We start from the raw sequence: 24,882 nt of genomic DNA on the forward strand, positions 1-24,882 counted from the left end.
CTCTCCTGCTCAGTTCTCTCTCACCTGGTCAGTTCTCTCATACCAGGTCCATGACCATCCCACCTGGTCAGTGGCTTCTTTCACCTGGTCCATGTCCTCCTCTCACCTAGTCAGTTTTCTCTCACCTGGTCTATGACACCCCCCCCCCACCTGGTCAATTCTCTCTCACTTGGTTCATGACCCCTCACCTGGTCCATGACCCTCCTCTCCTGCTCAGTTCTCTCTCTCCTGGTCCATGACCCCCTCACCTGGTCAGTTCTCTCTCACCTGGTCAATGACACCCCTCTCCTGGTCAGATCTCTCTCACCTGGTCCATGACCCCCTCACCTGGTTAGTTCTCTCTCACCTGGTCCATGACCCCCTCTCCTGGTCAGTTCTCTCCCACCTGGTCAATGACACCCCTCTCAACTGGTCAATGACACCCCTATCTTGGTCAGTTCTCTCTCACCTGGTCAGTTCTCTCTCACCTGCTTAGTTCTCTCTCACCTAGTCAATGACACCCCTCTCCTGGTCAGTTCTCTCTCACCTGTTCCAAGTTCCCTCTCCTGGTCAGTTATCTCTCACCTGGTCAGTTCTTTCTCACCTGGTCCATGACCCCTTCACCTGGTCAGTGGCTTCTTTCACCTGGTGATCTGATGTGAGTGACACTGTTGACAGGAGCAATGCATAGGAGAGTTCTTTATTGTATTCCAATTAGCACACGGCTCCTCGCCACTTTTCAGTTGCTATTCTGTTTGTTTTTGGTAACTATACATAGAAAGTAGCAAAAAAAAGGTCAAAAAGAATGCTTGGCTGTGCCAAGTTATCTCCAGACTCGGCCCGGCCATAGCTCGGGCAACAGTCCACCGCTGGGTGAGCAAGTCCTCACACACGCAGTTGGTTACGCTTGTGGGGCAGTGGCTCCCCATCACCCCAAAGAAGAGGGGCTGTACAGGGGCTGACCCCATCGCTGCAGATGCCTCCTTCCCTCATCCAAGCCGTCCTCCTCCTCCTCCCACTCGCCTTCCTTGCTCTTGTCCGGCTGCTTGGAGAGACGTGGGCGAGGGGCTTCCGTCTTCCCACGGCCACCGTGGAGGGGGGTGACAATAGGGCATTGAGGAGTTGTTGGTTGATGGAGGGAAGGGGGTTTGGGTGAGGTAATGGTTGAGATGAGTTGAAGTTGGATCAAGTCTTCAGGTTGGTAGATTGGCCAGGGTTGAAGGTCAGAGATTTGATGTCTGGGGTCACAAGATCAACATCAGGTTAATTTGTTGGTAGATGTGAGGTATATGCAGGGTGACGTCCAAGGATTGAAGCTGAGGGTTCAGGGGTTGGGCTGAAAGGTCGAAGATGGGGTGAAAGGTCAGGGATCAGTCCAGTGTCAGGCTGAGGCCAAGATTCTGCGGGGGGGGGGGAGTCACGGTTCGGGGTCAGGATTTTGTGGAGGTTTGGAGGTTTAGGGTGAAAGTAAAAGGCAGGATCAAAGGCTAGGTGAAGGTCAAGGTTTGGTGATAAGTAAAAGTCAGAGATGATGTCGAGGACCTGTGGGTAAGATATAGGGATGGGATTAATTCAAGGGTAGGGTCAAGCACCGAGGCAAGGTCAAAGGGTCAGGTCAGGAGTCTGAGAAAGGTCAAGTGTTGGACAGAGGTCAAGGGTGAGAATTAGGTCAATGGTCAAAGTTGGGTCTGTGCTTATGGTTAGGTCAAGGGTCAAAAGTTAATTGAAGGATTAAGTTAAGTCAAGTGTTACGACAATGGTGGGAATTGGGTCAGCAATGAGTCAAGGGTCAGAGTAAGGTCAAGGGTCAAGTTAATGGTGGGATTGTATCAGGCCACCCCCAACTGCGGTGAGGACGATCCTGGGGCTGTCGGCAGTAGTAGGGGCCCTGACAGACGACATCTCGCCCTCCGTTCCTCCTGTCCTTCAGTCCTGGGCTTGGCGCTCGGCAGGGACCCCAGTCCGGGCAGGGGCTGGCTCCTGGACAGGAGGGGGGAGGCGGGGGGGCCGGGCACCGCGGGCCCCTTGGATGCGCCGGCACTCCTGACAGACTCGAACATGGGCGCAGCCCCGCAGGGGGACGGCCTCTTCTAGCAGCCGCTGGCCCCCTGCCCCCGGCCGCCCCTCGGGGCCTCCTCCACCCGGGTAGAGGCGGCCATTGCTGAGGCGCAGGTCTCGGCCCAGCCGTATCTGCCGGGACACAGAGGTCCCCACCCGGGCCGGACGGCGCCTCCGCCGTGACCGCGATGTCTTCTTACAGGACACGGCCTGTCGTAATTCACTCAGCATCTCCTGGCACACTGACACCTGGGGGAGGGTAGAGAGCGTGAGAGTGGAGTGGCCACGGTGTCAGACCCACCCCTCCCACACATACTGACACCTGGGGGTGGGTAGAGAGCATGAGAGTGCAGTGAGTACAGTGTCAAACCCACCCCTCCCACACACACTGACACCTGGGGGGAGGGTAGAGAGGAGACAGTGGAGTGGAGAGTGTCAAACCCACCCCTCCCAGACACACTGACACCTGGGGGGAGGGTAGAGAGGAGACAGTGGAGTGGAGAACGTCAAACCCACCCCTCTCACACACACTGACACCTGGGGGAGGGTAGAGAGGAGACAGTGGAGTGGAGAGCGTCAAACCCACCCCTCCCATACACACTGACACCTGGGGGAGGGTAGAGAGGAGACAGTGGAGTGGAGAGCGTCAAACCCACCCCTCCCACACACACTGACACCTGCGGGAGGGTAGAGAGGAGACAGTGGAGTGGAGAGCGTCAAACCCACGCCTCCCACACACACTGACACCTGGGGGAGGGTAGAGAGCGTGAGAGTGGAGTGGGTACAGTGTCAAACCCACCCCTCCCACACATACTGACACCTGGGGGAGAGTAGAGAGGGTGAGAGTGGAGTGGAGAGCGTTAAACCCACCCCTCCCACACACACTGACACCTGTGGGGAGGGTAGAGAGGAGACAGTGGAGTGGAGAGCGTCAAACCCACCCCTCCCACACACACTGACACCTGGGGGAGGGTAGAGAGGGTGAGAATGCAGTGAGTACAGTGTCAAACCCACCCCTCCCACACACTGGCACCTGGGGGGAGGGTAGGGAGGGTGAGAATGCAGTGGGTACAGTGTCAAACCCACCTCTCCTACACACTGGCACCTGGGATAGGGAGAGGGAAGAGGTCACAGTGTCAAACTCACCCACCCCCACACGCAGTGACTCCTCGTAAGATGGGGAGAGAGGGTGAGAGGAGAGAGAACGCAGCGTCAAAACCCACCTATCTCTCACACATACCGATGCCTGGGAGGGTGAGAGGGGTCACATTGCCAAACCCACTTACCCCACACACACCAACATTTTGGGGAGCTCAGGGAGAGAGGATGAGAAGAGAGGGAGTGTGAAACCCACTCTCCCCATACACCCTGACACCTGGGTGAAGGGAGAGAGAGTGGACATATTGCTGTATCCACCCATCCCGCACACACTGACTCCTGGGGGCAGAGGGCAGAGGTCACCAGGTCACCCTGGTGCTGGGGTCAAGGAGTGGTTGCAGGACATTCTCTACTGGGAGTTGAGCAGCCAGAGGTCATGGTGCACATTGGTACAAATGACACAGAAGGAAGTGAAGTTGGGGGGGGGGGGAGTGATCTAGTATATTAACTACAGGACTCAGGAAAGAGGAGTTGAAAAGCAGAACCTCCAGGGTAGTGATCTCTGGATCACTCCCTGTGCCATAAGCCAGTGAGGATAAGAGTAGGATTGGGCAGATGAATGTGTGGCTGAGAAGTTGGTACAACAGGCAGGGGTTAAGGTTTTTTGTAGTAATGTTTTTTTTCCGGGATAGAGGTGATCTGTACAAGAGTTCGTAGCTGAGCTGGAGGAGGACCAATATCCTTGTGAGCAGATTTGTCCTTGCTACAAGGCAAGGTCTAAACTATATTGGCAGAAAGTTGGGTTCCAGACAGCAATGTGGCTGGAATTCGAAGTGGTAAGGTCAGTAAACCAGAGGCAGAAGTATGGTGGGGAGCCATTTTGTATTAAATTGCATTTATTTCAGCACAAAAGTTCTGACAGGTAAAGAGGATGAACCGAGGGCATGGAGAGCTCTGTGGGGATGGCATGTTATGCAAGGAAAGGACAGGACTGGAAGCTAAATGTTCCAGGCTACTGATGCAATAGGCAGGATAGAATGGAGGATGAGAGGAGGGGGCGGTTGCATTGGTGATTACAGAGAATGCTTTGGCAGTGGTCTGAGTGTTTGGGCAGGTGGGATTCATCAGCCCGCCTAGAAGGAAAACTGATTTTAAACCTCCACTGCCTTGTGGCCCTACCTACCCATGGGTAAGGCTTCTGGAGTAAAGCAACATCAAACTACTTTTGGGAAGAAATCTGGAGCCGGGGTCCCTAAGGTAGTTTGATGTTGTTTACAACTTCCCTCTGGCAACCTCTGCGATGACACTGGTGTCAAGCTGTATTGGCTATGATGGATCTTGATCAATAGGGGAAGTGGGCCAAGGAATGGCAAATGGAGTTTAATTCGGCTAAGTGCAAGATGTTTCATTTTGGAAAGACATAATGAGGGGAGGACTTGCACACTGAACAGTAGACCCCTGGGAACGTTGTAGAACTGAGGGACCAGGAGTTCGAGTACATGGTTCCCAAAAGTGGGTCACAGGTCACAGGGTGGTGTAGAAAGATTTTTTGTGTTTTGGTCTTTATCAGGCAGGACACTGAGTATAGCATTTCAAAGGTTCTGTTGCAGTTGTACAAGGCACTGGTGAGACCGTATTTGGAATATTGTGTTCAGTTTTGGTCACTCTGCTATAGGAAAGATGCCATAAAATTGGAAAGAGTGCAGAAGAGATTTACAAGGATGTTACTGAGACTCAAGAGACTGAATTATGGAGAGAAGTTAAGCAGGTTGGGACTTCTTTCCTTGGAATTTAGTAGAATGATTGATGATCTCAAGCCATGGGGAGCACAGACAGGGTTGCTGTGCACAGTCCTTTTCCCAGTAAGGGGAATCATGTTACAGGCCAAAGGTTTATAGAGGGGAGAGATTTAATAGGAACCTGAGGGGCAACATTTTCACCCAGAGAGTGGTCAGTGGCTGAGCTCAGAAGAAGTGGCTGAAACAAACGCGGGCAAACAGATCTCGATAAGATGGGAATCTGGGTCAGTATGGACAGGTTGGCTGGCGGGCCTGTTTCCATGCTGGGTGACTTTGTGACACTGACCCCAGCAGAGGCAGGTCACTCACTGATCCCAGATGTTGGGGGAGACACCACTGTCCAATCCATAGTAGCCTATCCAGCCCCTCTCTTTCCACCCTTACCTGGAGGGTATTGAAGGGAGAAGCACAGCCCAGTGACTGAGGGATCGCTGCCCTGACCGTTCCACACCTCTCACCCCCCCACACACACCTCCTGACACACTACCCCTCCCTATTCCCTCACCCTTATCCATCAGGCTCTGTGCCCTTCCCACCCCTCAATCTCCCATCCTCCCTGCACTCAGCCCCCTCCTCTACCCTCACAACCCATCATCCAGCCTCCAAACCCTGCCCCTTCCGCCCCACCCCCCCCAACCACAGTACCTCCTCAGACTCTGCTGAGCGGCGGGTGGTCCACACAAACTCCATGACGGCCACGAAGACAGCGATAATCAGACCACAGATCAACACCACGAAGATGCCACCGATGTTCTCCATTCCCAGACCTGGACGGGGTGGGGCGGGGGGGGAGCAGAGAAGAGCAGTGTCAGAGTGGGTAGGGACAACAGACCAAGGAAGAGGGACAGCAACTGGGGGAGAAGGGCAGGGGGAGAGTCAGGGAAACACTGCTGAGGGAAGGTAGGAGTAACTGGGGAGGGAGAGGTGGGGGGGAGACTGGGAGGAGAGGGAAGAGAGGGAGAGAGAAATGAAAGTGGGAGAGAGTGTGGGGAAGGACTCGGGGAGACTAGGAGGAGAGGTGGAGAGAGTGCAAAGACAGACAGTGTGCGGGGGAGATTGTGGGGAAGGGTCAGTGGGGGGGGAAGTGGGAGGAGAAGGGGAGAGTGAGGGTGGAGAGACAGTAGGGGAGAGGGGGAGAGTGTGAAAGAGAGAGTGAGTGAGTCTTGAGGGGGAGAGGGAAGGAGACCAGGGACAGATGGGGAGAGACTAAAAGGGAGAGAAACTGTAAGGAGGACCAGAGAATGGGGGAGAGGGGAAGAGATGGAGACTGGGGGCAGAAGGGACAGAGAGACAGAAGGAGAGAAACTGGGGAAGACAATGAGAGAGAGATGGGGAGATGGAGAAAGAGGGGATGAAAATCAAGGGGGGAGAAACTGGCGGAAGAGACAGGTGTGGATGGTTTGCAGTGGGATTGAGAGACTGATAGAGACCTCGAGGGGAGGGAACGATGTCACTGGGGGAATGGGGTAGAGCTTGGGATGGAGAAGAGGGAAGGAGAGGCCTTGTGGGAGATGGGGTAAGAGTAGTCTGCAGGGAGAAAGGGTAAGATGGATGGTCAGGATTGGGAGTTGTGGGTAGGGGTTCGGAAGGGGTGAGAGGGGTTGGATCTAGGATGAGGGTGGGGATGAGGTCCTGATCTGGGTGGCAGATGGGGGACGAGGTTCTGATTTGGGTGGCGGATGGGGGACGAGGTTCTGATCCGGGTGGGGGATAAGGTTCTGATCCGGGTGGTGTGATGAAGTTCTGATCCGGGTGGTGTGATGAGGTTCTGATCTGGGTGGGGGACGAGGTCCTGATCTGGGTGGCGGATGGGAGATGAGGTTCTGATCTGGGTGGGGGATGGGAGACGAGGTTCTGATCCGGGTGGGGGACGAGGTTCTGATCTGGGTGGGGGATGAGGTTCTGATCCGGGTGGGAGATGAGGTTCTGATCTGGGTGAGGGACGAGGTTCTGATCTGGGTGGTGTGACGAGGTCCTGATCTGGGTGGGGGACGAGGTGCTGATCTGGGTGGGGGAGAAGGTTCTGATCCAGGTGGGGGAAGAGGTTCTGATCCAGGTGGTGTGATGAAGTTCTGATCTGGGTGGGAGATGAGGTCCTGATCCGGGTGGGGGAGGAGGTTCTGATCCGGGTGGGGGACGAGGTTCCGATCCGGGTGGTGTAATGAAGTTCTGATCCGGGTGGGGGACGAGGTCCTGATCCAGGAGGGGATGAGGTCCATTTCCAGGAGGGGGACAGGGTTCTGATCTGAGTGGTGTGATGAAGTTCTGATCCGGGTGGTGTAATGTGGTTCTGATCCGGGTGGGGGACGAGGTTCTGATCTGGGTGGGGGACGAGGTCCTGATCCGGGTGGGGGACGAGGTCCTGATCCGGATGGAGGACGAGGTTCTGATCTGGGTGGGGGATGAGATTCTGATCTGGGTGGGGGATGAGGTTCTGATCCGGGTCGGGGAACGAGGTTCTGATGGTGTGATGTTCTGATCCGGGTGGTGTGATGAAATTCTGATCCGGGTGAGTTATGAAGTTCCGATCTGGGTGGGGGACAAGGTTCTGATCCGGGTGGTGTGATGAAATTCTGATCTGGGTGGGGGATGAGGTCCTGATCCGGGTGGAGGACGAAGTTCTGATCCGGGTGAGGGACGAGGTCCTGATCTGGGTGGGGGTCGAGGTTCTGATCCGGGTGGGGGATGAGGTTCTGATCCAAGTGGGGGACGAGGTTCTGATTTGGATGAGGGACGAGGTCCTGATCTGGGTGGGGGATGAGGTCCTGATCCGGGTGGTGTGATGAAATTCTGATCCGGGTGGGGGATGAGGTCCTGATCCGGGTGGTGTGATGAAATTCTGATCCGGGTGGGGGATGAGGTCCTGATCTGGGTGGGGGACGAGGTTCTGATCTGGGTAAGGGACGAGGTCCTGATCTGGATGAGGGACGTGGTCTTGATCTGGGTGGGGAATGAGGTCCTGATCCGGATGGGGGATGAGGTCCTGATCCGGGTGTTGTGATGAAATTCTGATCCGGGTGGAGGATGAGGTTTTGATCCGAGTGGGGGACGAGGTTCTGATCTGGATAAGGGACGAGGTCCTAATCCGGGTGGGAGATGAGGTCCTGATCCGGGTGGGGGATGAAATTCTGATCTGGGTGGGGGATGAGGTCCTGATCTGGGTGGAGGACGAGGTTCTGATCCGGGTGGGGGAGGAGGTCCTGATCTGGGTGGGGGATGAGGTTCTGATCTGGGTGAGGGACGAGGTTCTGATCTGGGTGGGGAATATGGTCCTGATCTGGGTGGGGGACGAGGTTCTGATCCGGGTGGGGGAGGAGGTCCTGATCTGGGTGGGGGATGAGGTTCTGATCTGGGTGAAGGACAAGGTTCTGATCTGGGTGGGGGACGAGGTGCTGATCTGGATGGGGGACGAGGTGCTGATCTGGATGGGGGATGAGGTCCTGATCTGGGTGGGGGACGAGGTCCTGATCCGGGTGGGGGTTGAGTTCCTGATCCGGGTGGTGTGATGAAATTCTGATCTGGGTGGGGGATGAGGTTCCGATCTGGGTGGGAGATGAGGTTCTGATCCGGGTGGGGGACGAAGTTCTCAATCCGGGTGGTGTGATGAAGTTCTGATCTGGGCGGGGGATGAGGTTCTGATCCGGGTGGGGGACGAGGTTCTGATCCGGGTGGGGGACGAGGTCCTGATCCAGGTCAGGGAATGTTCTGATCCGGATGGTGTGATGTTCTGATCTGGGTGGTGTGATGAAATTCTGATCCGGGTGGTGTGATGAAATTCTGATCTGGGTGGGGGATGAGGTTCCGATCTGGGTGGGGGACGAGGTTCTGATCCGGGTGGGGGATGAGGTCCTGATCCGGGTGAAGTGGAAACAAGGCTCTGGTCTGGGGACTGGACAGACGCCAGGGATCTCACCTTTGGCCCGGTGGTCCTCCTCCTTGGGACACTTGCCCCCCTCCCACCACTTCCTCTTCAGAATCTCCAGCCGGTTATTCTCCTGCAGCTGGAGAATGGCCAGGGTGATCTCATCCCTGAACGGAGACCCTAGTGAAGACAAGGGTAAAGGGTCACACCGTGCTGACTCCAACACCCCCACACGTACCACATGCCACCCTTCACACCACCCCAACATGATTTCAAATCATTGCTTTCCCCAGCCCCTCCAGCTCCTCTACCTCCCCTTCCTCACACCCTGCCATTTTCACCTGCAAGTCCCAAACCTCCGCCTCTTCCACTCCTCTACTTTCCCCACGCCCATCCCCACTTACACCACCTCTTTCGCCTTCCCCACCTCCACTCCTAACCCCCCTACCTCCCAGCCCCCACCCATACCCCCCCAAGCTACACTCACCCAGTGGCATGCCGATGCCATAGCCCTTGGTGTCCAGCAGTCCCCCAATCTGGGTTAGGTTACAGTTACGTTTCCGGTGGTACTCATTCATGGTGGACTCAAGAAGGAAAGCGTACTTGGAGTTGAGGACGCGCGCGATGCCCTCCTCAGTGGTCTTCACAAAGACGCTGGGCTGCTTCGAGTGCATGTAGTTCCACATCCGCTGGTACGTCTGGTACCGAGAGTTCTGGCCAGGGTGATGACACAGGAAAACCAGTCAATACCTCCACAGGGGAAGCCCTGCTCACAGAGTTTGCAGAACTTTCCAAACTTAAGGACACCCCAGATCCCAAATCCCAGGATCCCACCGAACTCAAACAATAGATGAGATTGCTAGGACCTTCACTAAAATCTCTGTTTCCTCTTCAGCCACATGTGAGGTCCCAGAAGATGAGACAATAACCAAAATTGTTCTTTTGTCTTAAGGTCAGTAGGGACAAATCAGGGAATTACAACCAGATGAGTCTTGCATCAGTGGAATTCCCCTCTGTAGACTCTATCTACACTTGTCACTGCCTCGGTAAAGTAGCCAACAGACTCAAGACCTCACTCACCCCGGGCAGTCTCTTGATTCCCCCCTCCCATCATGCACAAAATAGAAAAGTCTGAAAACACGTACCAGCAAGCTCAAGGACAGCTTCTACCCCACTGGTATCAGACTATTGAATGGTCCCCTAGTATGATAAAGTGGCCTGTTGACCCACAATCTACCTCCTTATAATCTTTCATATTATTGTTTACCTGCTCTTTTTCTGTAATTGCAACACTTTTTATTCTGCATTCAGCTATTCTAGCTCAATGCACAGTAGAGTGAATTGATCTGTATGAACAGTACGCAAGACAAGTTTTTCACCGTACTTCAGTGAAAATAATCTGACAATAATAAACCAATTCCAATTCCAATACTAATCTCCACTGCCAGCACGTATCACCAGGCTGGGACAGCTTCTATACCGCCATTAAAGGCTATTGAATGGCTCCCCAGTAGGATAAGATGGACTCTTGATCTCACAATCTATTTTATTATGATCTTGCACCTTTTTGTCTGTCTGCACAAACTCTGTAGCTGTAACACTCTATTCTGCATTGTTATTGTTTTACCTTGTTCAACCTCAATGCACTGTGTAATGCAACAGTATGCAAGACAAGCTTTTCTCTGTATCTTGGCACATGTCACAATAATAAAGCAATTCCATACTGATCCCAGTTACCAGTTCTTGATCCTTAGCCTTAAGAACACCGAACACAGAACAGTATAGCACAGCAATGAGCCCTTTGGCCTCTGACCCCATGATACCAATTTAAACTAATCCTTTCTGTGTACACAAGTTCTATATCCCTCCATTCCTTGCCTTTTTACTCGCTTGTCTAAATGTCTCTTAAACATTAAAGTTGTATCTGCTTCTACCACAACCCATGGCACCTACCACTCTCCCTTGCCATGTAATTCTCATTTTGACTTTACACTTCCCACCTTAAACCTATACCCTCTAGTACTTGACATTTTCACCCTGGTCTGGACTTCCAGCATCTCCAGAATCTCTTGTGTTGATGGATTCTGCCAGTCCTAAACCACTCGTACTTTTAGAAACTTCTCAGTCAGGTCTCCGCTCAGCCTCTGACGCTCCGGTGCCTTCTCTGCCCTGGTGATCCCAGCGCTGGTCCAGATGCTTCTCCAGTGTTGTCAGAGTCCACCACCTGCTCAGTTGATGTATTCCAGGTTCCAGTCACCCTCTGGTGGAGAAACTTTCCTCCAAACCTTCAGATTCCTGGTGAACCTCTTACTACTAAAGCTATGCTCTCTATTTCTGTGAATTTATTCCAGATTTCCAGCTCTGAAATTTTGGCTTCCTGTCTCCTCTGTCCTCTACTTACATCTCCTGTGATCAATAACCGGCACTCCCCACCTTTCTCAGCCAGCATCATCGCCACTGAGAGCCATATAGGAGGGAAACAGGCCCTTCGGCCCAACTGATCCATGCCAACTAACATCGCCTTCTAAGCTAGTCCCTTCTGCCCATGTTTGGTCCATATTCAAGTAGCTTTTAAATGTTAATTTAAAGACAGCTCAATCCATATACCCACCACTCTTTGGGTGAAAACATTCCCCTATTAAATTTAAAATATATTTGAAGGGCAACCTTTTCATGCAGAAGGTGGTGGCTATATGGAGTGAGCTGCCAGAGGATGTAGAAGACGCAGGTACCACAGTATTATTTAAGAAACACTTGTAAAGGTACATAGATGGGAGGGACTTGGTGGGATATGGGCCACACATTGAAAACTGGGACTAGCTGGGTGGGAGTGATTTAAACTGATATGGCAGACAATGGGAACCAGAATGACAGAGCTGAGGATCAGCCAGCAGGTTTACAAGTAGATGATCTAATATGTAACATGAAGGTCAAACCAATGATTAGGTACAACTGCAGACCGAGCAAAGAGTTAAGTTGTACCACAGGGGCAAAATTCATAAGGGCAAAGAATGCAGGCTTGAAGGTGCTGTATTTTAATGCACATAGCTTTCGGAATAAGGTGGACGAGCTCGTGGCGCAATTAGAGATCGATCGGTATGATGTTGTGGGTATCACTGAGTCATGGCTGAAAGAAGGCCATAGTTGTGAGCTTAACATCAAAGGATATACCTTGCATCGAAAGGACAGGCACGAAGGCATAGGCGGTGGTGTGGCTCTATTGGTAAGAGATGGAATTACATCTCTAGAAAGAGGTGAAATAGGGTCAATGTCAAATCTTTGTGGGTGGAGTTAAGAAACTGCAAGGGTGAAAAAGCCATTTTAGGAATTATATATAGGCCTCCAAATAGTAGCCAAGATGTGGGGTTGAGATTGCAAAGGGAACTGGAAAGGGCACATAATAAGGGTAATGTCCCAATTGTAATGGGGGACTTCAATATGCAAGGGGACTGGGAACACCAGGTTGGTGTCAGATTGCAAAAGAGGGAATCTGTTGAATGCCTACAAGATGGCTTTTTAGAGCAGTTTGTGTTCGAGCCTACTTGGTGAACGACTGTCTTAGATTGAGTGTTGTATAATAACCCTGATCTTATTAGGGAGATTAAAGTAAGGAAACCCTTAGGAGGCAGTAATCATAATATGCTTGTATTCATACTGCAATTTGCAAGGGAGAAGCATAAGTCACATGTATCAGTAGCGCAGTGGAAGAAATGGAATTACAGAGGCATGAGAGAGGAGCTTGCCCAGGTGGATTGGAGGAGGATACTGGTAGAATGATGACAGAACAAAAATGACTGAGGTTCCTGTAAATAGTTCACAAGGCGCAGGATAAATATGTCTCACAGAATAAGAAGTTCTCGAATGGCAGGGCTAGGCAACCGTGGCTGACAAGGGAAGTTAAGGACTGCATAAAAGCCAAGGCAAGGGTATATAAAGTAGCAAACGTCAGTGGGAGGTTGGATTATTGGGAAACTTTTAAAATCCAACAAAAGGCAACTAAAAAAGCCGTAAGAAAGGAGAAGATGAAATATGAGGGCAAACCAGCTGATAATATAAAGCAGGATTTTTTAGTTATATAAAGAATAAAAGGGAGGTGAGAGTTGATATTGGACCACTGGAAAATGATGCTAGTGAGGTAGTAATGGGGGACAAAGAAATGGCAGATGAACTTAATAATACTTTGCTTCAGTCTTTACGATGGAAGACACTAGCTGTATGCCAGAGATCCGTGAGTACCAGGGAACAGGAGTGTGCCATTGCTATTACAAAGGAAAAAGTGTTAGGCAAACTGAAAGGTCTTAAGGTGGATAAATCACCTGGGCCAATGGACTACATCCAGAGTCCTGAAAGAGGTTTCCGAAGAGATAATGGATGCATTGGTCATGATCTTTCAAAAATCACTTGATTCTGGCATGGTCCCAAAGGACTGGGAAACTGCAAATGTCACTCCACTCTTTAAGAAGAGAGGAAATTATAGGCCAGTTAGCCTAACCTCAGTGGTTGGGAAACTGTTGGGAGTCCATTATTAAGGACAAGGTTTCGGGATACTTGGAGACTAATGATAAAATAAGTCAAAGTCTGCATGGTTTCTGTAAAGGGAAATCTTGCCTGACAAAACTGCTACAATTTTTTGAGGAAGTAACAAGCCGGGTGGACAAAGGAGAGGCAGAGGATGTCATTTACTTAGATTTTCAGAAGGCATTTGAAAAGATGTCTCACATGAGGCTGCTTAACAAGATAAAGTCCTCTGGTGTTACAGGAAATATACTGGCATGGATAGAGGAATGGCTGACAAGCAGCAGGCAGTGAGTGGGAAAAACAGGGGCCTTTTCTGGTTGGTTACCAGTAACTAGTCGTGTTCCTCAGGGGTCAATATTGGGACTGCTATTTTTCAGATTGTTTGTCAATGATTTAGGTAGTGGAATTGACGGCTTTGTGGCAAAGTTTGCAGATGATATGGAGGGGTGGATAGCGCTGAGGAAGCAATGTGATTGCAGCAGGACTGACAAGTTGGAAGAATAGGCAAAAAAGTGGCAGGTGGAATACAGTGTTGGGAAATATATGATTATGCATTTTGGTGAAAGGAACAATAGTGCAGAATTCTAATTCTAAATGGGGAGAAAATTCAAACATCAGAGATGCAAAGGTACTGAGGAGTTCTTTTGCAAGACTCCCAGAAGGTTAATTCACAGGTTGAGTCTGTGATAAAGAAGACAAATGTGATGTTCCCACTTATTTCAAGAGGAATAGAATATAAAAACAAGGAAATAATGCTGAAGCATTGTAGGACACTAGTCAGGTCGCAATTAGCATTGACAACAGTTTTGGGCCCCTTACCTCAGAAAGGTTGTATTGTCATTGGAGAGAGTACAGAGGAGGTTCATAAGGATTATTCCAGGAATGAAGGTTTAACATATGAGGAATGTTGGCAGCTTTGGGCCTGTACTAACTGGAATTTAGAAGAATGTGTGGGGATTTAGATGGAGGGCACTTAGAGATGGAAATAGGGAGGAGCTGAGGGCAATACAGAGTGACCTGAAAGCCAGGATCAGGGAGGCTAAAGACAGGTACAGGAGGAAGCTTGAGTGGAATCTCCAGCAGAACATCATGAGAGAGGTCTGGAGGGGGATGAGGACCATCACTGGGTTTTGGCAAACCAGCAACAGAGGAGCTGAAGGCAGTGTGGACAGGGCCAACGAACTTAACCTGTTCTTTAACAGATTTGACATTGTGACCCCTGCCCATCCCCCGCATGAGCCATCTGTTGTCGGCCCCCAACCAACACATATTCCACTCTCCCCCCTACCCCTCCTCACAGTCCCCAACCCTGCTCTCATGACTATACCCCTCCCCCACATGAAAACACCACGGTGGGCTTCACGGCTGAACAGGTGAGAAGACAGCTGAAACCCAACCCAAGCAAGGCTGCAGGACCGGATGGTGTCAGTACCAGGGTGCTCAAAGCCTGTGCCCCTCAGCTATGTGGAGTACTTCGCCATGTATTCAACCTGAGCCTGAGGCTCCGGAGGGTTCCTGTACTGTGGAAGACATCCTGCCTCGTCCCTGTGCCGAAGACGCCGCGCCCCAGTGGCCTCAATGACTACAGACTGGTGGCATTGACCTCCCACATCATGAAGACCCTGGAGACACTTGTTCTGGAGCTGCTCCGGCCTATGGTCAGGCCACACTTAGATCCCCTCCAGTTCACCTACCAGCCCCGACTAGGAGTTGAGGATGCCATCATCTACCTGCTGAACCGTGTCTACGCCCACCTGGACAAGCCAGCGAGCACTGTGAGGGTCATGTTTCTTGACTTCTCCAGTGCGTTCAACACCATCCGCCCTGCTCTGCTGGGGGAGAAGCTGACAGCGATGCAGGTGGATGCTTCCCTAGTATCATGGATTCTTGATTACATGACTGGCAGACCACAGTACGTGTGCTTGCAACACTGTGTGTCCGACAGAGTGATCAGCAGCACTGGGGCTCCACAGGGGACTGTCTTGTCTTCCTTTCTCTTCACCATTTACACCTCGGACTTCAACTACTGCACAGAGTCCTGTCATCTTCAGAAGTTTTCGGATGACTCTGCCATAGTTGGATGCATCAGCAAGGGAGATGAGGTTGAGTACAGGGCTACGGTAGGAAACTTTGTCACATGGTGTGAGCAGAATTATCTGCAGCTTAATGTGAAAAAGACTAAGGAGCTGGTGGTAGTCCTGAGGAGAGCTAAGGTACCGGTGACCCCTGTTTCCATCCAGGGGGTCAGTGTGGACATGGTGGAGGATTACAAATACCTGGGGATACAAATTGACAATAAACTGGACTGGTCTAAGAACACTGAGGCTGTCTACAAGTATGGTCAGAGCCGTCTCTATTTTCTGAGGAGACTGAGGTCCTTTAACATCTGCCAGACGATGCTGAGGATGTTCTACTAGTCTGTGGTGGTCAGTGCTATCATGTTTGCTGTTCTGTGCTGGGGCAGCAGACTGAGGGTAGCAGACACCAACAGAATCAACAAACTCATTCGTAAGGCCAGTGGTGTTGTAGGGATGGAACTGGACTCTCTCACGGTGGTGTCTGAAAAGAGGATGCTGTCTAAGTTGCATGCCATCTTGGTCAATGTCTGCCATCCACTACATAATGTACTGGGTGGGCACAGGAGTACATTCAGCCAGAGACTCATTCCTCTGAGATGCAGCACAGAGCGTCATAGGAAGTCATTCCTGCCTGTGGCCATCAAACTTTACAACTCCTCCCTTGGAGGGTCAGACACCCTGAGCCGATAGACTGGTCCTGGACTTATTTCATAATTTACTGGCATAATTTACATATTACTATTTAACTATTTATGGTTCTATTACTATTTATTATTTATGGTGCAACTGTAACAAAAACCAATTTCCCCCGGGATCAATGACTATGACTATGACTATGATCTCATTGAAACCTACTGAATGTTGAAAGGACTAGATAGAGTGGATGTGGAGTGTGTTTCCCCTGGTGGGTGTACCCAGGATAGAGGGCACAGCCTCAAAATTAAGGGACGACCTTTTAGAAAAGAGGTAAGGAGGAATTTTTTTAGCTAAAGAGTGGTGAATCTGTGGAATGCTCTGCCGCAGACTGTGGTGGAGGCCAAGTCCGTGGGTATATTCAAAGCGGAAATTGATAAGATTCTTGATTGATCGAGGCATCATGGGATATGGTAGGAGGGCAGGTGTATGGGGTTGAATGGGATCCGGGATCAGCCATGATGAAATGGCAGAGCAGACTCAATGGGCTGAATGGCCAAATTCTGCTCTTATGTCTTATGGTCTTATGAACAATGTAGTCAGCACAGACTGGTTGGGCTGAAAGGCCTGTATCCACAATGTATTGCTCTTTGACTCTAAATTTTTGCCCTCTCACCGTAAACTTACGCTCTCTAATTCTCTGTAACTGCTTTTTCCTTACACTGCCTCGATGTACTGTTGTGTTGAACTGATCTGTGTGGTTGGCAGGCAAAACAAAGGTTTTTTCACTGTACCCCAGTACATGTGACTATAACAAACCAATTTGATTCCTCAGCACTGGGTAAAAGACTGGGACCATTCACCTTATCCATACTCCTCGTGATTTTATGTGCCTCTAAAAGGTCATCCCTCAGTCTCTTATGAGCCAAGGAATAAAGACTTAGCTGTATCTAACTCTCCTGATAACTCAGGTCCTCAAGTCCTGGCAACATCTTCATAATTCTTTTCTACCCTCTCTCCCATTTAACTATGTCTTTCCTATAACAGGGTGACTCCAACTGCAACTGCATCATGATGTCCCGACTCCTGTACTCGGTGCCCTGACTGATGAAGGCCAGCGTGACCAATGCCTTCTTCGCCACCCTATCTATCAAGTGTCTCATTTCCTTTTCCCTGTCTTCTTCCTATCTCAGAATTCCCTGCATCCTTTCCATCTCCCTCTTGTACAAAGCCTACTTGGTCTCCAAACCTTCTTGGTTCCAATATTCTCTGTGTCCTCTTCAGTCCCCTTACACACAAAACCCATTTGATTTCAGAGCCTTTCTGGTTCTGATGAGGAGGCTTTGATTGGAAACTCTGACTTTGTTTCTCTCTCTGCAGAGGCTGCCTGACCTGGCAACACACACAAAATGCTGGAGGAACTCAGCAGGGCAGGAAGCATCTATGGTGGGAAATAAACAGTTGACATTTTAAGCTGAGAACATTCATCAATGTGCACTGCTATTTCCCTCTATAGACGTCGCTTAACATACTGAATTCCTCCAACATTCTGTGTGTATTGCTCAAGATCTCCAGCACGTGCACAATCTCTTGTGTCTATGGTTTACCTGACCTGCTGAGTGTTTCCCTGAAGTTACTCTCTGTAGAGCCATTATATGGGGTGTCCTGGAGTCCTCCCCCATTGCCTGATCTGTGGACAACATTGGGCAGAGGCAAGGGGTATCTAGGTACCTGGAAAAATGTCATGGTGGAGCCTCCCTGGATGGTCCCATATTCGATGTTGGTCTGGTCAGCGAGGTCGTCAGCAGACTCAATCGGGACCTCCATCCTCTGCACGGTCAGGAACGCAGCCAGGTTGGCGGTGTATGAGGAGATGATGATCAGGGTGAAGGCCCACCTGATGCAGACACAGAGACCTTCAGTGAGAGAACGGCTTAGGGCGTGGACTAGGGCACCGTAGGAGGCAACATTACCACAAAACACCATGTCCCGGGATTAAACAGACATCTCTGTAATCTAAATGGACCACATTTCCCTGATCTAAAAGAATCCCCGTGCATCAAATACCCCTGACTGCAGAGTTCCAGTGAACTAGATCTCTCTGATTAAAGGGATCCAGTGAATCAGGTCTTGATTCAAGGGTTCCACTGGAATTGATTGAGTCAAGGGCTTCAGTGGTGTAGATTTCCATGATTCAAGGGATCATGGGTCAGATCATGTGGATTTAATGGTATCCAGCAAACTGGTTTTGCTCATTCAAGGGATACCAGTGAACTGCATCTCCCTGGTACAAGGGATCAAGGTGGATCGGATCTCGGTGTTTCACTGGACAAGATCATCACAATTAAAACAGCTCAGGGTGCTAAATCCTCTTGATTAGTGTTCCAGTGGACTGGATCTCTGTAATCTTAACCCCACAAGTGGATCAGATTACTCTGTTGAAAACAATTGTGTGGATCTGTCAAGGCTCTGCAGATGAAATCCCACTGCGTTGATGGAACCACAAAAGGGGTCATTAGTTCAGCTTACAGGGATCAAGTCGATATCCCAGTTTTAGAACCTTATTGGAGCCAGATACCACAGTGGCAGAATCCCATTGGATCCAGTTACCCAGTGCTGGGATCCCACTGGAGCCAGTTACTCAGAGCTAGAAACCCACTGGAGTCAGTTACCCCGGTACTAAAATCACAATGGAGACTATTATCCAGCCACAAGGCTACAGCAGGGGTACTGAAACCAACCCGGTGGGTGGAGACTCACCAGACTCCGCTAACGCAGCGGGTAGAGAGGGCTCGGGGCATGATCTCTGAACCCTGCTGCATGAAGCCTCCCACTGGAAACCAGAGGCTGTTGCCCAAAGTGTACTGGTTCTCCAGGAAGTCCATCCGCTCCCGTAGGCACGGGTGAGGGTTGTACCACTCGTAGGGGCTCATCCTACACAAGGACAGAGGGAGAAGGCAAGGTCAGAGACAATATAACACTGGCACCTGCGGGTCATTCAGCCCCTTGGGTCTGTGTTCCCCAGCCCCAACCATTACCTCCGAAGATCTTAGCAGGTGGACACTGGATCCAGGACCGGGAGAGACGAGCTCCATATCTGTCTGCCCTGGGGGACACTGGGGATGGGGAAGGGGAAAAGGAAACCCACCCAGCCCCAGGGATGAAGCACTCCACCATGGGAAGCAGAGTAGGATGGGGTATTGAGAGCCTGACCCCTCCCTGCCCACCAATCCGGCCAGGACCCTCCCTGCTGAACTATCATGTGTATGTGTGTGGGTGTGGGGAGGCAAGAGTCAGCTGGAGACAGACAGGACTGTTGTGGTTGGGGGTGGGGAGCCCAGATATGGCCTCTGCAGTGTGGCCTGAGGGAGGTGGGAGGGGTCGAGGAGTCAATTCGGTTCTTTGATGACCAGCCCAAGGGTCAGGTATGTGTTTGCATTAGGAAAGAGTGGGGCGGGCGGGTCCAGCCCTGGGTCACAACGCTCCGGGAAAGTCCCAGGTCTGGTTGCTGGACGGGGTGAGAAAAGATGGGAAGGGTCCTGCCCAAGTCTTTGTGCTGGACGATAGGGAGGGTGCATCCCTGGTGTGTGCTGCAACAAGGGGTGAGAGTGCAGGGAGTGTCCAGCCCTAGTCTTTGTACGGGCCAGTGGGAGAGAGGACAGGGAAGATTCAGGCCTGGTTTGTGTGCAGGGCAGGGGAAGAGAGGGCAAGGGTTCTCCGGTCTGTGTGCACGGCAGGAGGGAGAGAGAATGGGAAGGGTCCGGCCCAGAACTGCGGCGCTTCAGGGAGGGGCCAAAGTCTGCATGCTTGAAGGGTGGCGGGATTTGTGGAGGGAGGAGGAAGGTGAGACTCACCTGGCAGCCAAGAAGAGCACGCAGCTGACAGCGAGGTAGGCCAGCAGCATGAAGAGCCAGACAGCTGGGGAGAAGGGGTCCAAGAACGAGAAGTAGCCCGGTTTCCGACCCTGTGGGCGGAGGTTATCAGAAAGGAGGGGGATAGGGAAAGGACAGACGGGAGGGGAACAGGAAGGGAATAGAGAGAAGGGGGAGAGTGAGTAAAGGACGAGAGGAAGGGGAGAGGAGAGGGGGAGCAAAGAGAGGAAGGTGGAAGAGGAGGGGGAGGGTGGGGGCATGTGATTGGAACAGGGAGAGATAGGAGAGAAGTGGGGCAGAGGGACAAGGTGGGAGAGAGGAGGGAGGTGGAGGGGAGAGGATGGAGTGTGGAGTGGAGAGGGTACAGAAAGATTGGGAATAGGTGGGATGGAAAGAGACAGAGGGGAAAGAGTGTTAACAGATAGAGAGGGAGGGGGAGAAAAAAGGATGGAAGGGGAAAGAGTGCAGGAGGGAGAGGAAGCAAGAGAGAGGGGCAAGAAGGGGGGAGAGATTATTGATACACTGGACGGTTGGTCAGATGAATCTGTTGGTTCAAGTGTGGGGAAATGTTGCTCACCATCACCCCTCCATCATCTCCACAGCCCACACACGACATTGCAGCTCCTACAGGGGGCCACTGTAAAGGTGGTGTCCAGATCCAGTGAGGTCAGTTGGGGGGTGTTTATAAATGCCTGGTAAGATTGCCTGACTGTGTATAAAGTACTTAGGACCTGTGCTTTCATTCCTGGCCATTGTCATCCTGGGGAGCATGTTTAACTGATATGGGAATAGTAGATACCAAGTGAAGTGGTGCTATAAATTGTACTGGTGTGGCTGAGATTACATCAGATTATTGATCATACACCTTCAGGAGTGTTTGAAAACAGGGGAATGTACGGCTAGTGAATAAACAGTCCCAGTCAGCCTTGGCCCAAAACATTGACCCTCTAGAGATGGTGCCTGATGTGCTAAATTCCTCTAGCACTTTGTGTGTTGGTGATATTTATTTTTTGAGATACACCACGGACCAAGCCCTTCTGGCCCAGCAACCCCTGATTTAACCATGGTGTCATCATGAGACAATTTACAGTGACCAATTAACCTAAGGTTCGTCTTTGGACTGTGAGAAAAAAACGGAGCACCCGGAGAGTTCCCACGCGGTCACAGGGAGAACATACAAACTTCTTACAGACAGCAGCGGGAATTGAACTGGGTCACTGGTACTGTAAAGCGTTGTGCTGACCACTACTCTACTATACCACCGGAGTGTGTGTGTGTGTGCATATTCAGTTGGAAATGGTGTATGCATAAATGGAGGTGGAGATATTGTCCGGACTGTGTGTAGAGTGGTGGCATAGCAGCGTAATGGTTAGTACAACACTCTACAGCACCAGCATCCTGGGTTCAATGCCTGTAAGGAGTTGGTCCTTTCTCCCCGTGACCGCATGGGTCTCCTTCGGGTGCTCTGGTTTCCTCCCCCAGTCTAAAGGCGTACCAGTTGGTCAGTTAGAAACATAGGTTAATTGGTCACTGTAAATCGTCCCATGATTAGGGTCAGATTAAATCAGGATTGCTGGGCAGTCTGGCTCGAAGGGTTGGAAGGGCCTATTCAGTACTGTACTGCAATAAAAATAAATAAATAAATGGAGATGGAGATATTGTAGGGAGTGTGTGTAAATGGAGATGGAGATATTGTAGGGAGTGTGTGTAAATGGAGACGGAGATATTGTAGGGAGTGTGTGTCAATGGAGATAGAGATATTCTAGGGAGTGTGTGTAAATGGAGATAAAGATATTGTAGGGAGTGTGTGTAAAAGGACATGGAGACATTGTAGGGAGTGTGTGTCAATGGAGATATTGTAGTGAGTGTGTTTAAATGGAAATGGAGATATTGTAGGGAGTGCGTGTAAATAGAGATGGAGATATTGTAGGGAGTGTGTGTAAATGGAGATGGAGATATTGTAGGGAGTGTGTTTAAATGGAGATGGAGATATTGTAAGGAGTGTGTGTAAATAGAGATGGAGATATTGTAGGGAGTGTGTGTAAATGGAGATGGAGATATTTTGTAGGGAGTGTGTGTAAATGGAGATGGAGATATTGTAGGGAGTTTGTGTAAATGGAGATGGAGATATTGTAGGGAGTGTGTGTAAATAGATGAAAAATGTAAGGAATGTGAGTAAATGGAGTTGTGGATATTGTGGGGAGTGTGTGTAAATGGAGCTAGTAATGCTGTAGGGAGTGTGTATAAATAGAGATGAAAAATGTAAGGAATGTGTGAAAATGGGGTTGTGGATATTGTGGGGAGTGTGCTAGTAATGCTGTAGGGAGTGTGCATAAGTTATAAGCACATGAATTTCTGCAGATGCTGGAAATCCAGAGCAACACACAAAGTAATGAGGGAGCTCAGCAGGTCAGGCAGCATCTATGGAGGGGAATGAACAGTTGACATTTCGGGCCGAGGCTGCTTCAGCTGCTGAGTTCTTTCAGCATTTTACATGAGTAAATGATGTTGGAGATTAAGTAGGGTGTATGTGTAAACAGTTTTTGAGATACTGCAGGGAAATAGTGACATAGTAGACTAGAGAATGTGTGTGCATGATACTGCAGTCTCTAGGGAACTGACTGCATACTACAGGGAGTGTGTATAATCACAATCAATGACTGCAGGGAGCATGTGTAAATGGCACCACATGCTGTAGGAAGTGTGTGTAAATGACTCTGCAGTCTCCAGGGAGCATGTGTAAATAGTACTGCATTCGCTAGGGAATGCATGTAAATGATACTGCAGACTGCAAGTAGCACCTGTAAATGGCACCTCAGACTGCAGGGAGCATGTGGAAGTGAAGTTACTGACTGTAGGGAGTGTGTATAAATTACACTGCTGGCTGTAGGGAGTGTGTATAAATTACACTGCTGGCTGTAAAGAGTGTGTATAAATTACACTGCTGGCTGTAGGGAGTGTGTATAAATTACACTGCTGGCTGTAAAGAGTGTGTATAAATTACACTGCTGGCTGTAGGGAGTGTGTATAAATTACACTGCTGGCTGTAGGGAGTGTGTATAAATTACACTGCTGGCTATAGGGAGCAGAAGGCAGAAAACGTGTGAGCAACACTGTCGACTGCAGAGAGTTTGTGTAAATGGTGATGAGTAGGACAGAATTGCCATGACTCCAACCATTCTCACCATGTGCATTCTGTACAGGATGCTGATCCCCAGCGTCATGAAGGGCTTAGAGAAGTCGATCACCTTCTCCCTCTCGGCTGTGATGGTGAAGGCAGCGACGGCAAGATCAGCTTTCTACAGAGAGATAAACAGACATCAGATGGGCAGCTTGCAGGCAAACACGATCAGGGCTAAGGGGTCCAGTGGCGGACCAAAGGGTCAAGCGGGGAAGAGAAACCGCGGCGTACACTGCAGACAGAGAGAGGGAGTGTTTCAGGCAGTGGATGGGGAGCCAATTGAGCCTCTCAGTCCTGTATGATGTTCAGTTTCTCAGGAGTTGTTGGTGTCACAGTCAACCAGGACTGCCCCACCATACTCCTGAGATGTGCTCCATAAATGGGGGAGAAGTCCTGGGGTGTCAGGTGAGTCACTCTTTGCAGGATCACCAGACTCCAACATGCTGCTGTGGCCGCAGGATTTATGTGGCTGGTGCGGTCGAGTCGTTGGTCTATGATGACCACCCCCCCCTCGGATGTTGATGGTGAGGGATTCAGCAATGGGAATTTGATTTAAAGTCAAATGTTAAAGATGATTGTTGTCCTCCCTTTGTCATATGAATGTTCCTTGCCATTTCTTGGTCCATGCCCAAGTGTTGTCTGGGTCTTCCTCTGTGCAGACATGGACTGCTTTGTTCATGGAAGATTTTTGAGTGGCTGATAGGAGACAATTAATGTAGGACAAGTGGAACTACGAAGGTGGCATAACTAAGGACCCTCATCATCTGGGACATGCCCTCTTCTCATTACTACCATCAGAGGAGAGGTGCAGAAGCTAGAAGACCCACACTCAATGGTTTAGAAACAAGTTCGCTCCCTCCGCATCGGATTTCAGAACGGCCTACAAAACCACAAACACTCTCTCACTATTTCTCTTTTGCACTATTTATTTATACATTATAACTTACAGCGATTTTTATGTCTTGCACTGTACTGCTGCCACAAAACAACATTCACGTCAGTGATAATATACCTGATTCTGTTAATGCTCAGTTGGTTAAGTAGACAGGATAACTGCAGATAGAACTTACCCCTGAAAAGCACGAGGTTTAACAGGAGTGGGACAAACACCACAAAGGGGGCATTGAGGAAGAGAGGGACATTAGTGCAAATCTGAAGGCTCCTGAGGAATTCAGCACAAGTACAGCACGGGGACAGGCCCTTTGCCCAACTCTCCCATGCTGATCAGCCTACCTGAGCCATTTTCCCATGTGTGGCCCCAATCCCTCGAAACCACTCATATCCCTGTACCTGGCCAAATCTCTCTTAAGTGTACCTGCTTTCACCACTTCCTCAGGCAACTTGTTCTCTGCGCATAAGCTGGTGAAGAATGAACGTGGGATGTTGGCCAAGGGCATAGAAATTGAGCACATGGAGCTCACAATACAACTTCAAAAAACATCGGTTATGGCCACAACCTCAATATGGAGTGCATATCCAATCACCACGCCACAGCAAGTAGGTGGTGGCACCGGACAGCGTGCTGAAGGGGTTTGCTAGGCTGCTGTCGGGGTCGGATAGTTTTGGTTATGAGGAGAAATTGGAGAGGCTGAGTCTGTTCTACTTGAAGCGGAGGGGACTGAAAGGAAACCTGAAACTGTGAGGAGCATGGACAGAGCAGATGGTAGGAAGTATTTTCCAAGAGCAGAGGTGGGCAAAACAGCAAAGGTTTAGGGTAAGGGGTAGTAGGTTTAGAGAGAAGAAAAAGAAAGAAAGATTAGCTTGTCACGTGTATCGAAGTATTGAAGCATTCAGTGGAATGCAT

At 50.3% G+C, this 24,882-nt stretch overlaps 1 protein-coding gene across 5 annotated transcripts in view; it reads right to left on the bottom strand.

Annotated features, from left to right (window-relative positions):
• Positions 1–671: 671 nt before the first annotated feature.
• Positions 672–24,882, bottom strand: part of LOC140201724 (glutamate receptor ionotropic, kainate 5-like) — a 152,312-nt gene continuing 128,101 nt past the window's right edge. For all 5 annotated transcript variants that reach the window (XM_072266303.1, XM_072266302.1, XM_072266301.1 and 2 more), the window contains 8 exons: positions 23,083–23,196; positions 19,880–19,989; positions 18,786–18,959; positions 17,757–17,922; positions 9,284–9,509; positions 8,848–8,976; positions 5,580–5,701; positions 672–2,286 (listed from right to left, as the gene is read on the bottom strand). In XM_072266303.1, coding sequence (XP_072122404.1) covers positions 1,906–2,286; positions 5,580–5,701; positions 8,848–8,976; positions 9,284–9,509; positions 17,757–17,922; positions 18,786–18,959; positions 19,880–19,989; positions 23,083–23,196 — 1,422 coding nt within the window. In that variant the 3' untranslated portion in view covers positions 672–1,905. The remainder of the gene's footprint in view (positions 2,287–5,579; positions 5,702–8,847; positions 8,977–9,283; positions 9,510–17,756; positions 17,923–18,785; positions 18,960–19,879; positions 19,990–23,082; positions 23,197–24,882) is intronic.

The sequence above is a fragment of the Mobula birostris genome, chromosome 8 (assembly GCF_030028105.1).
Source record: "Mobula birostris isolate sMobBir1 chromosome 8, sMobBir1.hap1, whole genome shotgun sequence".
Lineage (NCBI taxonomy): Eukaryota > Metazoa > Chordata > Chondrichthyes > Myliobatiformes > Myliobatidae > Mobula > Mobula birostris.